The 14,986-nt window shown below is 47.6% G+C and overlaps 1 protein-coding gene across 1 annotated transcript in view; it reads right to left on the minus strand.

Moving 5' to 3' along the window:
• FBXO41 (F-box protein 41) overlaps positions 1-14,986 on the minus strand; it is a 25,861-nt gene that overhangs the window by 6,426 nt on the left and 4,449 nt on the right. The window contains exons 3-11 of the mRNA XM_027840030.1: positions 14,630-14,703; positions 13,982-14,337; positions 12,944-13,185; positions 8,485-8,600; positions 7,452-7,604; positions 6,635-6,730; positions 4,683-4,801; positions 4,050-4,208; positions 3,101-3,216 (exon numbers count right to left, since the gene is read on the minus strand). Of these exons, the coding sequence (XP_027695831.1) occupies positions 3,101-3,216; positions 4,050-4,208; positions 4,683-4,801; positions 6,635-6,730; positions 7,452-7,604; positions 8,485-8,600; positions 12,944-13,185; positions 13,982-14,337; positions 14,630-14,703 (1,431 nt within the window). The remainder of the gene's footprint in view (positions 1-3,100; positions 3,217-4,049; positions 4,209-4,682; positions 4,802-6,634; positions 6,731-7,451; positions 7,605-8,484; positions 8,601-12,943; positions 13,186-13,981; positions 14,338-14,629; positions 14,704-14,986) is intronic.

Below are 14,986 nucleotides of genomic sequence, written 5' to 3' on the forward strand. Positions count from 1 at the left end.
GGAACGAAAGAACTAAAAAGTGGATTAGTCTACTGTGCCATGAGTTCAAGATGCCCTAGGTTGTTAGGCAGCTAGTTGTTTTTATTATTGGAAAAAGGAGAAAGAAATAGAAACACATTGTTTTCAGGTTTGTGAAATGCCTCACAAATATCTCGTTTGAATCTTAACACAATCCTGTAAAGTAAGTCCTATTAATATTACTATTACTATTAATATTACAGATAAAGAAACTGAGGCAGACAGAAGTGATTTATCCAGGGTCACATAGTGAGTGTCTGAGGCAGGATTCAAACACATCTACATGGCTCCAGCACAAGGGAGAAGATAGCCTTTAACTGCCCAGCAGGATTCTACCATTTTGAAAGTAGGCCCTAAAGAAATCTCAAGGGAACTGGTCATGTTTACATTGGCATATCTGAATCAATCTGTCCATCAGCAATCCTTGTTAAGCAGCTGCTCCGGACCAGGCTCTATGCCAAGTTCTCTGCCAGGCCCTCTGTGAGGTGCTGGAGGTGCAAGGCAAAAAAAATGGGAGTCTTTGCTCTCAAGGAGCTCCCGTGTTATCAGAATGACTTCATCCTGTCCGAAACATGAAAAAAGCGTGAGGTTGGTTGGAAAATGTTGGTTTGCAGTGTCAGTGGGTAAGTACAAGTTTTTAAGAGCCTCTGTCTAGTACCTGGGTGGCAGTGTGTCAACGAGTAAATGCAGACCCTGAGTAGAGGCACATGTCAGCAAACTGTGTTCAAGGAATCGTCACCAACTAAAGACTTTCCTGGAACCTAGTGGTTATCACGAATTTATTATTATGCTTTCGCTGCTAAGATTCTCAATAATCTCACTCATGGCTCTATGTTTGGGAAGAACTGAATGTAGGAGGGGCAAGAAGGGTCAATTTGGACACGACCCACAGACACAATTTAGAATGAGAAGTGTGAATAAGTTTTCAAGGACTTGGTAAAATGCCTCACCCAAAGGCCAATGTTGCCTTATGCAGACCTAGACAAGATGTTTGCATGGCATGCCCACACCAGCCTGGCATGGGGCCAGCTTTGTGCCAAGAGAATCATGGTCACTAGAACTCTATGACAGTGAGGCCCATTGGATTGGAGTTCTTGGTGTTGAAGGGGGATGTCTATCATTAAAAAGTCCTTTGAGTAAGTGAATACAGCAAGTATTCTCCACAGTCTATGAGCACGGAATTGGACACTGTCTGCCTAGGGTGGGTGAAGGCACCAGGCAGTTAGGAGTTCGAAGACCAGTGAGGAAACGTGCCCTGTTCAGTAGACGATGTAAGTCTGAAAAATGGTGACGCTCATAGAAGAGGTGAAGGTTACCTGTGACACACAAAGAGCCAGGCCTCTATCACCTAAAGTACCGCTGACCACCTGGCGCTCCCATTGGAAAGTGTGTCATCAGTGATGGTTGTCTCTGGATGACCAGTAATGCATCCATCACCTACGGCCTAGTCATTGCTTGAGCTCAGAAAAGCTCTGATAGGTACAAAAATGGTATGACGCTCAAATACATGGTCAAGACCTTTGGCAAGGGCAGAGAATTCTGCCAAGATACTTTGATGTGCAGTGAGCATGTGAGATAACGGATTGATGGGAAGCCATCTTACGCCAAAGATTGGGCCACTTGCCAGGTTATAAAGTAGTCCCAGAGAGGGGATGGGGCCCTACAAAACAAAACAATGCATTGCAAACTCCTATTGCCTATTGGGGAGGTAGTGAGAGTCCCTGGCGAGCAGAAGGAAAAGAGAATTGGATGGTTGGTGGAATGAATTCTGGGAAGAGCTGCCTTCTTACAATTTGCAGAGGCCATTAGTGGCAGATAATAATAGCTCAGGAGATAATGATTCAGATGAGGAAGAACCTGAGTGTCCTGCATATTGGAAGGCAGTGAGATAAAGTGGAAAGAGCCCTAGCTCAGATGTCAGAGGACCTGGGTTCAAATCCTCATCTTTGATGCTCATTATCTGTGTGACCTTGGATGTGTGACTCAACTTCTCTGGGCCTCATTTTCCTCATCTGTAAAATAGAGGGGTATAGTAGGCATCTGAAGTCCCTTCCAACCCTAGATCTATGAGCCTTTGATATCCACTGGATGGTCAAAGAACTCAGTCTAGTCTATCCCAGACCCAGAAGACTTCTGTTCAGACAATGGGGAGGGATGAATCCAAACACAGCCCGTTTCTAATCTAATAATCCAGTTGTGGATGCCCTGAGGGAATGCAGGGATTTTATAGAGCCTGGAGAGTATAAAATTCAGGCTGAGCCTTCCACAAACCCGGGGGTAGGACGCCAGGTTAGTGGTCCATGGATACTGAACTGTCAGCCTGGGTCTTCCAGAAGCTTAGAGAAGTGAATATTGAAAACCAAAAACAAATAAATAAAGTTTTTAAAAAATGAGGGCATGGGTCAAGAATGGCAAACACTGCAGACAGGTCAGGAAAAAGAACGTCAGCAGAAAACCCCACTAGTTTGGTAATCAGGAGGTCACTGGTGACCCCGCCCCCACCTGTCTTTGGTCAGATGCACAGAAGTGCCTGAAATAAGAAAGGTGGAGGAATAGGTGTGGGAGGCAAGTGAGCTCTCAGGTGCAGGCTGTGTGGTTCTGGGGAATCACCCACAGTGCCAAAGCCCGCGAGGGGCTCTAGGAAGTGATGCCGTTACCTCTGTTTCCAGCTCCCCCCCGTCCTCATTCACCTCTCATCACTCCTTTTTTCCCATCCTTATCATTTTCTTATCATCCTCTAAACACGGATACTTCCCCGAGGACCATGGCCTTATTCCTTGCCCCAGCAATTGACCACCATGTTTTTATAAACATCAGCTGGCCAATTTTAGTCTTCACCCATCTAGACTGCAGGAGCTCCAGGATCTCAGGCTGTCCTCAGATGAAGGCTGCCTCATTCCATTCCTTAGAGAACAAGAGGGGTTCTTCTTAGGCCTGTTCCCCAGCTCTATTCAGCCTCCCTGGGGTCTCTGTCATTTTAGGGATTGAACCTTTATACACTCCACACCAGAAGCAATATTAGACAGTCATATTAGAGGAAATGGTTTGGGGGTCAGACACAGTCTCCTTCCAACCTTCTCACCTGGAGCTTGGTCACCATTTCTTCAAATAGCTTCCGAGCTTCCGGGCTCCCAGGTTCTTTGAAGTAATCCACAATCCCAATCTGTACCACAATGGACTTGAGGTTCCGGCAAACACCTAAGAAGGAGCAGGGGGAGAACAGATGAAACAGACCTTGGCTGGGCACATGACTCAGAACTTGGGGAATGGAGGAGGAAGCCACATATCTTGTCAAGCCTCTCAGACACCAGGGGCCAGCCTATACCATTACACAAATACCCAAAACTCAGATGCCAAAGGAAGGGTTGGGGATTTTTACCTGGATTTGCAGAGAACTAGCAAATTATGCATTCATTCATCTTTTCCTCTATTCATTAATCTATCCAACCATCCATTCATTAATTCATCCATCTTTTCATTCATTAATCCATCTATCACTCTGGTCATTCATTAATCAACCCTGCCATCCTTCTACTCATTAACACAATCACCCATCTCTTCTTCAGTTCATGGATCCATCCACTCATCTCTTTCCATTCATTCATGAATCTACCCCCCTATCCTTACTTCCACTCACTAATCCATCCATCCATCTCTGCAGTCATTAATCCACCCATCCCTCCATTCATTAATCACTCTATCCCTCTACTCATTAATCCAACCATCCATCCATCCCTCTACTCATTAACCCGTCTATTCACCTATCACTTACAAAGCACCCTCCATGTGCAAAGTGCTGAGATGTGGAGATAACTAAGACAGAACCCCAGTGTTGAAAGTCACTAAGAACCTAATTTCCCACCAGTCCTAATCCCCACTGGTTTCTTCCCAGAGTCTCCCCAGCCTCATCCCTCACTCCAGCGATTGGCTTTGTTGGCATGTGATTGACACATGAGTCCCAATAGGACAAGACTAAGTATAGAGGGGCATGCTGACTGTGAGGAGTGGCCCTGGATCCCCCGTTGACTCACTGTTGAAATGCAGCAGGGCCTTTGGGGTAACCGGGGTGGCTGTGAGCACCAGCATCTCCAGGCCCTTCAGCCCCTCTCTGCAGACCTCAGCCGCCACCTCCTGGGTGATCTCTGCCACGTGGTCCAGCTCTAGAACCTGAAGTCTCATGCAATTCCGGGCTGGAGGTGGGTAGAGGGAAACCAAGGAGACATCAGGGTTGAGCAGCAACTTCCTAGATCTGGCCAGGTTGGCTTTTCACTTGATCCATGGCCCTCCCTTCCTTGGCTAAGCCAATCTCCAGCCTCTCAGTAAGAGGACTCCCCTCATCCTGCCCCGCTTCTGCTAAATGGAATAGATTCCGCCTGGGAAGTGAACCACTAAAAACTCTCCAGGATTTTTCTCAGCCTATTCAATCTTGCTAAGTCGTGCCCTCAGTCTTCATGCCTCATCCCCTTCCACTCTTAAGGGTAGACCCTGGGTCACTCCCTGCTCAGTTCTGAGACCTGCTGTTGGTCCCCACCAGACCCCCCCCCCCCAAGATGTGGCCACACTGCCTCATGCTAGAGGCGTGGATATAACTCAGGGGTAGGAACTCCCAGGTAAGGCTGCCCAGAGAGCAAGGACATGCACTCTCCCCTTGGTGGGGGACTTACCAAGTGATGCCAGGCCCTGCACGCCGCAGCCTGCACCTCCTACACCCAGGGCCCTCAGGTGGGGCCAGCATCGTCCTATCATCTGCAGACACCGGTTACTGAAGCGTGTGGGCTGCTGGCTAGAAGACAGGGTGGGGGGAGCAAAAGTGGGGAGCGAGAAGAGAGGTCAGAAGGACCACTGGAAGTACCCAATGTCCTCAACTCAACTTCCTAAATGGTCTCTTTGCATCTGGCAGCTTCTCCTATGCCTCCGCTTCCAGGAAGGCTTCCTAGAACTATCTGTTCCACTGTGCCTCCCCATGAAGCTCCAATGGCTGCATCTCCTTCAATCTCTGTCCCAAAATTCATCACCTGTCCTGCACAATACAACCCTGAATCCACTTGTCTTTGTCTCTATTAACTTCTTAGTACGCCACAGATTTAAGGGATTTGGAGGCCTGGAACCTTAATAGGACCTGTCAGCTGTGGGATGTGGAGGCCAGAAAACCTAACAGAATTATGAACTGCATAGAGAAGGGGCAGAGCTTCCACAGATTGGGAGGCAATGGTCCCCCTGTGCTCTGCCTGGGCAGACCCCTGTGCAGCAGTCAGTTCTGGGCACTGAAGTTTGAGGCTGACACTGATAGGGTAGAGTGTCCTCCTTGGGGAGGACAACCAGGATGGTGAAAGTCTTTCTTTACTCCTGCACACAACCTCACCTTGCCCCACTCTCTCCTTTTCTAGACTGTGGGCACCATGAAGGCAGGACTTTCTCCCCTTCCTCTTCGGCTGCCCTGCCCCTGCCTAGAGCCCTGCCATACTGACTGGTGAGGGTCACAGTCACCTCCGACACCCAGGCAGGCTCCAACCACGCTTCACTTTACTCCCTGGACATCTTCTCACTTGGGGGACTTTGCTCCCTGTCTGTACCACCCCCTCCCTTACCACTATCCATTTCTGAAATTATAGTCTAATCACTACCAGCACTGGAAAGGGTAAATCAATCCATTCTCTATGGTTCTACTCACTATCCCTGAAACACCCAAACCAAACTATCCCTTTCTGATTGCCACTCCCCTGTTGATGTTGTCTCCCCCATTAGAATGTGTCTAACTCCATTAAAGAGTTATATGAAACAAAGTATCAATGACATTTATTGATATCTTAGATTTTCTATTACCTACATTTCCCAGTATAGCCCTTCACCCTCTCCCTTCCCAGAGAACCATCTCTTGTTACAGTGCTTAGCACAGTGCCTGGCACACATAGGAGCTTAATAAATGTTGATTGATTGATTAGAATGAAAGAAGAGGGGGAGGGAAACAGTTGGCGAAACTAACCAATGCATCAAAAAAGATTGATGTATCTAGCATTCCACATCCGCAGTCCCCCACCTCTGCAGAGAAGCCAGGAGAGGTGCCTTCTCATGTCTCTTCTTTGGTGCCAAGCTTGGCCATTATATTTTAGCATACTCCATACTAAATGCCATCTACTATGTTAAACCATGCTGTATTGTTTCAATTTTTTTCATGGTTGTGCTTTCCAACAATAACTTTGTTTTTCAACTGAGGGGAGGGAGTAATGCTTTGTCATTTATAAAGCATTTTACCTACGTGACTGTTTAGTCCTCATAGCTACCCTGTTAAGGTGATAGTGTTGAATGATACTGTGCCCATTTTATAGATAATGAAACTAAGGCTCAGAGATGTGATATGGCTTATGAGATGACAGGATTGAGAGCTGGGAGGGATCTTAGGGATCATTTTGTCCAAACCTCTCCTTTTACAGGTGAGGAAACTGATGCCCAGAGAGAGGACTGTTGTGTAGCCGAAGCAGGCAATGTGCAGAGCAAAGACTCAGATGTTAATGTTCTGTGCTGAAGCTTCCCACTTTCTCCCCTATTTCTGAGGACCTTGCCTTGGGGGTTTCTGCATCAGGTGCCCAACCCCCCAGCAGCCCCTGGCCCCACTCACCAGGGGTGAAGAGGGGCCACCTGGAGAGAGATGATCTCCCTACAGCCAGCCCCCAGGGCCCAAATGACTTCATGGCCTACAGGATCTGTTGCACTCCTGTTGGGAAGAGAAATAGAGTGAGGGCCCACTTCTGGCCACTCCCGGGTGCTCCTGGGAGCTCCACGGCCAAGGCTGCCTTCACCCCACACTTCTACCTGCCTCCTCCTTGGAAGCTGCACAGTGCATGGAGGTTTTGTCTTTTAAAAATGTCACTCCATCTTTTGTTTTTCTATCACCTTCATTTCATCCCCTTGTAATACAGAATAGAAAAATTTTAAAAAGTAATTCAGCAAAACCATCAGATGGCTGCTGAGTCTGACAGTATAAATGCAGTGCTCCACATCCACAGTCCCCCACCTCTGCCAAGAAGGGAGGCAGGTAAGGGGTGTGGGTATTAAAATTTTCAAAGGCTTTCCTTATCACAAGCCTATGAAGAAGAAAGCTGGACAAGTATTATCATCTTCATTTCATAGACACAGGAACTGAGGCCCAGAGGGGTTAAGCTACCTCCTCAGGGTCACAGCTGGTAAGTGTCCAGTGCTCCTGTCTCTGTACCCATTGCCTCTCTCTATACCACCGAGGCATTGGACTAAACCAGTGGTCATCTTGGACCAGGGGTCAGAGAACGCTTCTTAGGGAAAGAACTTTAGTAATCGCATGACATTTGGTGGTGGCATTGGAGAGATCTAGGCATGAGGAGACTTCCTCTGCCTCATGGGACGTTACTTACTGCTGTCTCCACCTCCCCTCCTCCCTGCATTCCTCCCATCAGGCCTACCTGTAGGTGACAGCTTGCAGGGCCCGGCAGTAGCAGCTGGCCAGCCAGAGGGAGCGGTCCGTGAGGACATTGGGGCAGTGGGAGATGCGCAGAATCAGCAGGTTCCCACCGGCAGCCTTGAGTAAGGACTCCAGCCCTGCTTCTAGGCATCCCCTGGGAACAGTGACCAGTGGGAACAGGGGTCAGGAGGCCACCCAACAGTGTCCTGATACCAATTTCACTGTCTAGTCCAGCAAGCATTTACCAAGCCCCTAAGATGGGCCAGAACCAGAAAAAAAGCAGTTCCTACCCTCAACGAGCATACAGTCTATTGGAAGGAAATTAGAGGCTCATGGTTTTTGAGCTGGAGGGGACCCTAGAGGTCAGCTAGCCCGAGCACTCCTTGTTGGAGATGGGCAAACCAAGGCCCAGGGATGTGAATGAGGTGATGCGAGAAGGAGGCTGGCTCTGGATCTGGGTTCGAATTCATTCTCTGGCAGACACTGCCTATGTGACCTTGGACAGGTCACGGTTTTCTCATTTCTAATAATAATAGCTGGCATTTATGTAGCGCTCAGGTTTACAAAGCACTTTACACATATTACGTCATTTGTTCTTCCCAAAAGCCTGTCAGGTAGGTGCCACTATTATCCCCATTCTTCAGATGAAGCAACTGAGACTGAGAACTTAAGTGACTTGTTCAGGGTCGCACAGCCAGCAAGATTCGAACTCGGGTTTTCCTGACTCCCATATTCTATCTTCCCAGTAGAATGTAAAAATAGTGACACATTTTTGTCTTTGTATACTTAGCATACACTAAATGCTAAATAAATAAATAATCCTGGCACACACTAAATGCTTAATAAATGCTTTGTTGGATGTGATTAAAGATGTGGCGCTCCCCCCCCCCCCAATTTCACCGTTGCTTGATTGGCCTGGCATGTATCCGGCCTCTGTATCCTGGCCTTGCCCAGTCCCAGGGCAGAACCCTTCCCAGCCATCTCGTTCCTCAGGCCACTGCTGGATCTGCCCCCAAGCTCTCATGCTCGCCTACCTCGTGCTCCTCAGGTACTCCTCCTTGCCCTCTTTCTTTCCCCGCTGCCTGGGTTTCAGGTTCTGCAGAGTCAGTGAATGTGTCTGGGTACACCACTGGGACAGCATCGCCAGGAACTGGGAGTGGAGGAGAGTCAACTGTGAGGGTCCCAGGGCACATGCCTGGAGACACCACCAGTGCTAATGGAAAATGAAGGCAGAGGCAGCTGGCAAAATCAATCTATCCCAAAACACTGAGTAAGCACCTACTATGTGTTCAGCCCTGGGCTTATGAAGAAGTTTTCAACTCTAAGGTCTAGCAGGAGAGAGAAGCCTTTCTTTCACTCAGGAGATGGAGAACAACAGAGACAGCATGGATAAGTGTAAGAGCAGCCATGCAGACTGGGAGGATGGAGAAAGGAGAGACAAGGAAGGCTAGAACAGGTGAGGAGGTGCGGGGCCTTCAAGAATAGGTAGAAGGTTTGTTTTTCTTTTCCCAATTTTATTGATATCTTTTGTTTTTACAACATCTAGACTTCCCACTATTTCCTCTTCCCTTCTCCCTTGTATAGGGAACTATGGAAAAAGCATTTATTAGTCACCTACTATGTACTGAGAACTTTATAATCATCATCTCATTTGGTTCTCACAACAATGCTGGGAGGTAGGTGCTGTTATTACCCCCATTTTATAGAGGGAAAAACTGAGGCAGACAAGAGATTAAGTGCCTTGCCCAGAGTCACACAGCTAGTAAGCGTCTGAGATCAAATTTAAACTCAGGTCTTCCTGACCCCTGGCTCAGCGCTCTGTCTATTGTCCCATCTACCTGCAGAGATCCATCTCTTATGACAAAGAATTTTCAAAAATAAAAAAAAACCTGTTCAGTTAAACTAATAATCCATTGAAAAAGTCTGGCATCATCTGTAACATTCCCCACCCACAGTGCCCCCACTTGCAAAGAAGTGAGGGGAGCTAACTTTTCTTCTTTGGGGGCAGAGCTTGGTCATTATAATTTAACAGCATTCAGTCTCAATTGATCTGTGGTTCTTTCTTTTTTTTCAGCTTTATATAACTTTAAATTAAATTAAACAGTTTTAAATCCCCCCTCAATTACATACCAAGAAAATTTTTAGCATTCATTTTTGCAAGATTTTGAGTTCCAAATTTTTCTCTCTCCCCTTTCCTCATCTGAAAATGGTAGACAGTTTGATATAGTTTAGATATATGCTATCACGTAAAACATATTTCCATATTTGTTGCAGTTGTGGAAGAAGAAACAGATCAAAAGGAAAAAGATGTGGTTCTTCTTTCCACAACCACGTTACTGAAATCATTGTGTGTGTTGCCTTCCTAGTGCTGCTGACTTTATTCTGCATCAGTTCATACAAGTCTTCCCATATTTCTCTGTCTTCATCACAGTCATCATTTCTTGTAGGGTAATAATATTCCATTACATTCATGTATCACAGCTTATTCAGCCCTTCCTTAGTTGATGGGCATTGACTTTGTTTCCACTTCTTTGCTACTATGGAAAGCGTTGCCATAAATATTCTGATACATGTAGGTCTTTTCTTTGTATCAATGACCTCCTTGGAGTGTGCCCATGCTTAGCAGTGGAATCTCTGGGTCAAGGGAGATCAACTTTTAGTCCCTTTCTCAGTGCAATTCCAGATTGCCTTCTGGAATGACTGGATCTATTTACTGCTCCACCAACACGACAATTCCCAACTTTTGTCACCTATACCAATTTGCTGGGTGTGAGGTGAGACCTCAGAGACATTTTAATGTACATTTATTTTATTATTAGTGACTTGGAGCATTCTTTTTATTAAAAAAAATTTTTTTTGGAGCATTCTTTCATGTGGTTATCCAAAGTTTGTAATTCTTTTTAAAACTGTTTATATCCTTTGACCACTTATCTACTGGAGGATGACTTTTGGAGTTATATATTTATGTTGTTGTTCAGTCATTGCAGTCATGTTCATCTCCATAACCCCATGGGCTTTTCTTGGCAAAGATAACGGATACTTGTCATTTCCTTCTCCAGCTCACTTTATGGATGAGGGAACTGAGGCAAACAGGGTTAAGTGACTTGCTCAGGGTCACACAGCTAATAAGTGTCTGAGGCCAGATTTGAACTCATGAATCTGAGTCTTCCTGATTCCAAGCCCAGTGCTCTATCTACTGTACCCTATATCTATGTCAGTTGTCTATATAACTATATTTATGTTAGTTATCTGTATAACTTTGCTATCAGAGATATGTAACAGAAATTTTTTCCTAGTTGACTTCCCTTTTTAGTTGCATTACTTTTGTTTGTGCAAAAAATTTTCAATTTCATGTGTAATAGTGGCTTCAAGTATTTGGTTCATGTAATCTTCATGTGAACTTTGGTGCAGGCTTAAGGATTATGTTTGCTTTCTGGACCACTAACCACAAGGTGAAGAAAAAACCTTTTGATTAACTGCTGAACTGGAACTCAGAGGTAGGCCGATATCTCCCAAGAGGGCAACTCTTGGTCTCTTTCCTGCCTGATTGCAATTAAGGGAAGACATGTTTTAAGTCCCCAGGCCTTAATCTACACACCTGGATCCACATGTGGCTATGAATGTGAGCTTCTGTTTTTTGCCTCTGTGTGTTTACTTTCTCCTGTTTTTAGGTAAGGCAATATTTGAAATAATGGGCTGTGAAAGACTGGAAGAGTGAACCCCTACAAGTTGGGTGAAAGGAGTATAGGACAGAATTTGTTACCAGGTGAGGCATCAGCTGAACTTTGAGGAGCCAGAGTCAAGGCAGCTCATCCAGCAGGAATGCCAAGTTCAGAAATGAACTTGGGGCAAATGCTCATAGCAGCTACTTTAAGTAGAGCCCACTCCTCCCAAGGACTGAGGTGGCAAAGGTGATAGCATGCCCCTGTATCTGGGGGGAAATACATCCTCATAAAATATTCCTGTGGCAAAGGACTATTAAATGGTTAAATGATACTGGGTCATGAATCGATGCTGTTTAATGTTGGGGAGAACACACCAGGATTGGGGCTTGAGCTGATAACTTTACGAAAAAACCACCCCATTGCCTCTCCAGAGCTTCCTGAGAACCTGAGCGGGCAGCTGTAGCCAGCTTTTCTCTTGGGGACCCATCTCATCAGTGTGAGTGGAAATTGAGAGAAGGATCCCCAGAGTTGATAAAGCTTACATACATGTAGCTTTAATTTTTCAGAGACTTAGATATCTCATGATTCAAAGTCATGTATCATCATCAGAAGAATACTGAAATTAAAAAAGATGGTCCTTGACTTTATGGAGGAACTTAGGGTCAGTGAAAGTGCTGAACCATTATTTGGAAATTGGCAAAGGCAATTGGGTCCACCATCATCTTTTCAGTTATAAGTCCGTCTTATTGTCCTTGTACCATGTATATTCAAAATACATGTAGTAATGGTCAAGCTCCAGTTGGATTGTCCACCCAACTACATATTAGACATATATACATGGACAATAGGTATTCCTCATCCACTTAGTGTTTCCTGTGTGCATAGTCGAGACAAATTCAATCTCATGTTCTTGGAATTGATTCAATTAGGACAATTTCATCCGCAAATAGGAGCATCTAGAGGACCTCACTATCTATCTATATCTTTCTTCCATTGGGACTTTGTTGGATAATCTCCATGATGGTGGCAGGCACCTTTGGTAAGCATACCTGTGCCTCTCACAATGTTGATAATCAGAGGGTTAAACCAAGTTATCTCTGTTGTCAGATCTCTCAAGGAATCTGGTATAATATTGGCACATCCATGGGAGACACCTCATTGGAGAACCTTCAAGGGGATATTTTGTTCCACTGAATCAAGTGCTTTTGCAAAAATAGTCCAGAAGCATTGAGACACAGTGGGATGTGGTACTCTCTATGCCTTTCAGTCAATTGCATTACCATAAAAGTATGGTCTGCTGCAGGATTTTTTGGCCAAAATTGGCCTGTTTCTCAAGCCTTGCATCAAGGTTGCCTTTGATGTGTGTGAAGATTATCCTCAAGGATTTTATAGATATGGGAAACTAGGCATGGGGGTCCAAAGTTAGAGGCATTGCTTGGCTGTCTTTTTTTTGGAAATACTGTGTAAATGTTGGATATTATAGTTATCTGTGTCAGCATCTAATCCCACGACTAGACAGCCTAGCCTTGCACATAGTAGGTGCTTGATAAATGGAATAGAATGGAATCTAAACTTTCTATCTCCCTCGCTACCCCTTCAGTGCCCAGTGCATTGTTTTGTATACAGTAAGTGCTTAATAACAGTTGAACAATGAGGAACCACTGATGGGTCTTGGATGAGGGGTTACATGACTAAAGTGGTGTTAACCTGGTGGTCACGTGTCCCATGAACTAGAAGGAGATGACGCTGGTGGCAGACACCAGCTGGGAGGAGTTGGAAGGAGGGGAGAGTGGAGGGATGGAAGGGAGCAGGAGGCCAGGAGGGGTACCTTGGAGCAGACGCGGGCGTTCTCCAGCAGCACGCGGGTCCATACAGCCGGATGCCGAGCCACAAACCTCCAGTCCTTGCAGACCTCAGCAGCGTGCAAAAGGGTACGGGTGTCCAAGTAGGTGAAGATACAGAAGAGGGCCGCCCGCATCTTCAGAATCTCTGGGCTGATGACTTCGTTGGAGCGCGAGGGGCTGCCACCATCAGCCTGCCGGCCCCGCCCGCTGCCCCCCTCTGAGCGGGCTGGAGGACCTAACACAGTGTCAGCGGGGCGCACGGTGGGGAAACTGAGGCATGGGGTAGGGGAGGAGAAGGCAAGGAAGGGAGTGGTGGGGAGCTGGGCAGGAACAGGAGGGGCATGTCAGGTATTGGGGGGAGGAAGGGGCTGGGCCATGGACACCCCTGGAGAGCATGGCTAGTGTGCTGGGGAGGGGGTAGAGGGAGGAAATGCTGCTCTATATATAAACTTTAACAAGAGATAGGGGTAGGAAGAAAGGAACACAAGGGGTCAAGAACTGTTCAGCCAAATGGCTGAATTATTCACTTCCTGCTGATTCTGGAACTTAAATTACTTTGGCAGAAGTATAGGTTTTGGTCCTGACTTTCTCATTGGCCCTGGGTAAATCACTGTACCTTTCTGGGACTCAATTTCCCCCTTCTTTAAGATGGGAACAGTCATCTCACTCCCACGTGATGATGAACTGAGACAAATGCAGATGTGTGAGTTTTCCCTCCTCCCCAGGGTGGGGAAAGAGCCACAAGGGACCTCAGAGGCTGTCCAGTGCAACCCCCTTTCTTTATGGATGAGAAAGCGATTGAAGTGATTTGCTCACAGCCACATAAGCATTAAGTGTCAGAGGCGGGATATGAACTCGGGCCTCAGACTCGAGAGCCAGGAAGGGCTCTTTCCGCTGTGCCCTAGATCACAGGGAGTGAAAGGGTCACCGAGGAGCAGGAGAGGGAAAGAAACGAGGCTTTGGCCGGGGACTCCCTGTCCGTCCCCTCCCAAACCACTGCAATCAAGGGCCTGGGCACTCACCGGACAGACGGCAGCTGCTGAGGGCTCGCGGTGGCGTGGGTCCGGAGGCTGAGGCTTCGGAGGGCCCTTCGGCCTCAGACTCGGTGGTGCGGGACCCCACGTCGGAGACGTCGCCCTCTTCGCCCTCCGTGCTATGCCGGCGAGGCCTCCGCTGCCAGTTCTGGATGGCCTGACGCCGCAGGCCCGAGCTCCGAGGCACCTGCGGCCTCTCCAAGCCCCCTCCGCCCTCAGCCCGGGCCCCTGGTCCTCCAGCCCCGCTGTCCCCAACGGCCGCCTCTTCTGAGGGGTAGGGGTCCGCCGTGTCACTGTCGTAGCAGCCGGAGCTCTGGGACACGGCCTTCGCACGGCTGGAGGCCCTGGGTGGAGGCAGGAAAGGCCAGAGGAGGCAGCAGTGAGGAGAGGCTGGGCCAGGAAGCCCCAGTCAAGGGTGACCCACTATTTAAACAACCTTCCCAAATTCCCCCTCCTCCAGGGAGCCTTCCCAGATTGATCAGAGAGGAACAGACAGGTCAGTGCAGGCTCTGCTGTGATGGCTGAAGAAGGGAAAGTGGAGGGTCAACAGCTCTTCCCAGGGGAACAGCTAGGTGGGGGTAGGATGGGGAAGGGGTGCTTGAGGGTGGGTGGGGAGCTGGGATCGCAAGAGCTTACCCTGTGCTGGAGGAGGAGCGGTGATTAGACACGGCGTATGTGTTGTGCATGATGGGACCTGAGTGCCGGTCCCGCTGTGGGGAGGGGGCAGAGGGTAGAATTGGGAGGTACAGGGACAGGACACAGAGGAGAAAAGAGGGGAGTATGGTAGGGAAGGGCAAGGAGAAGAACAAGAGAGAAGACAAGATGAGGAAAAGGGAAGAGAGATGGGAGATCGAATGGGAGAAGGAGAGATAGAGGAGGAGAAGGGAGAAGGGGAGGGAGAGGAAAGGAGGAGAAGAAAAGAGAGGGGAGAAAGGAGAGAGGGAGGAGAGGGGGAGAGAGCGGAGGGAGGAGAGAGGGAGAGAGGGGAGGGAG

This window comes from Vombatus ursinus, unplaced genomic scaffold (genome assembly GCF_900497805.2).
Source record: "Vombatus ursinus unplaced genomic scaffold, bare-nosed wombat genome assembly UNPS02014837.1, whole genome shotgun sequence".
In the NCBI taxonomy this organism is placed as follows: domain Eukaryota; kingdom Metazoa; phylum Chordata; class Mammalia; order Diprotodontia; family Vombatidae; genus Vombatus; species Vombatus ursinus.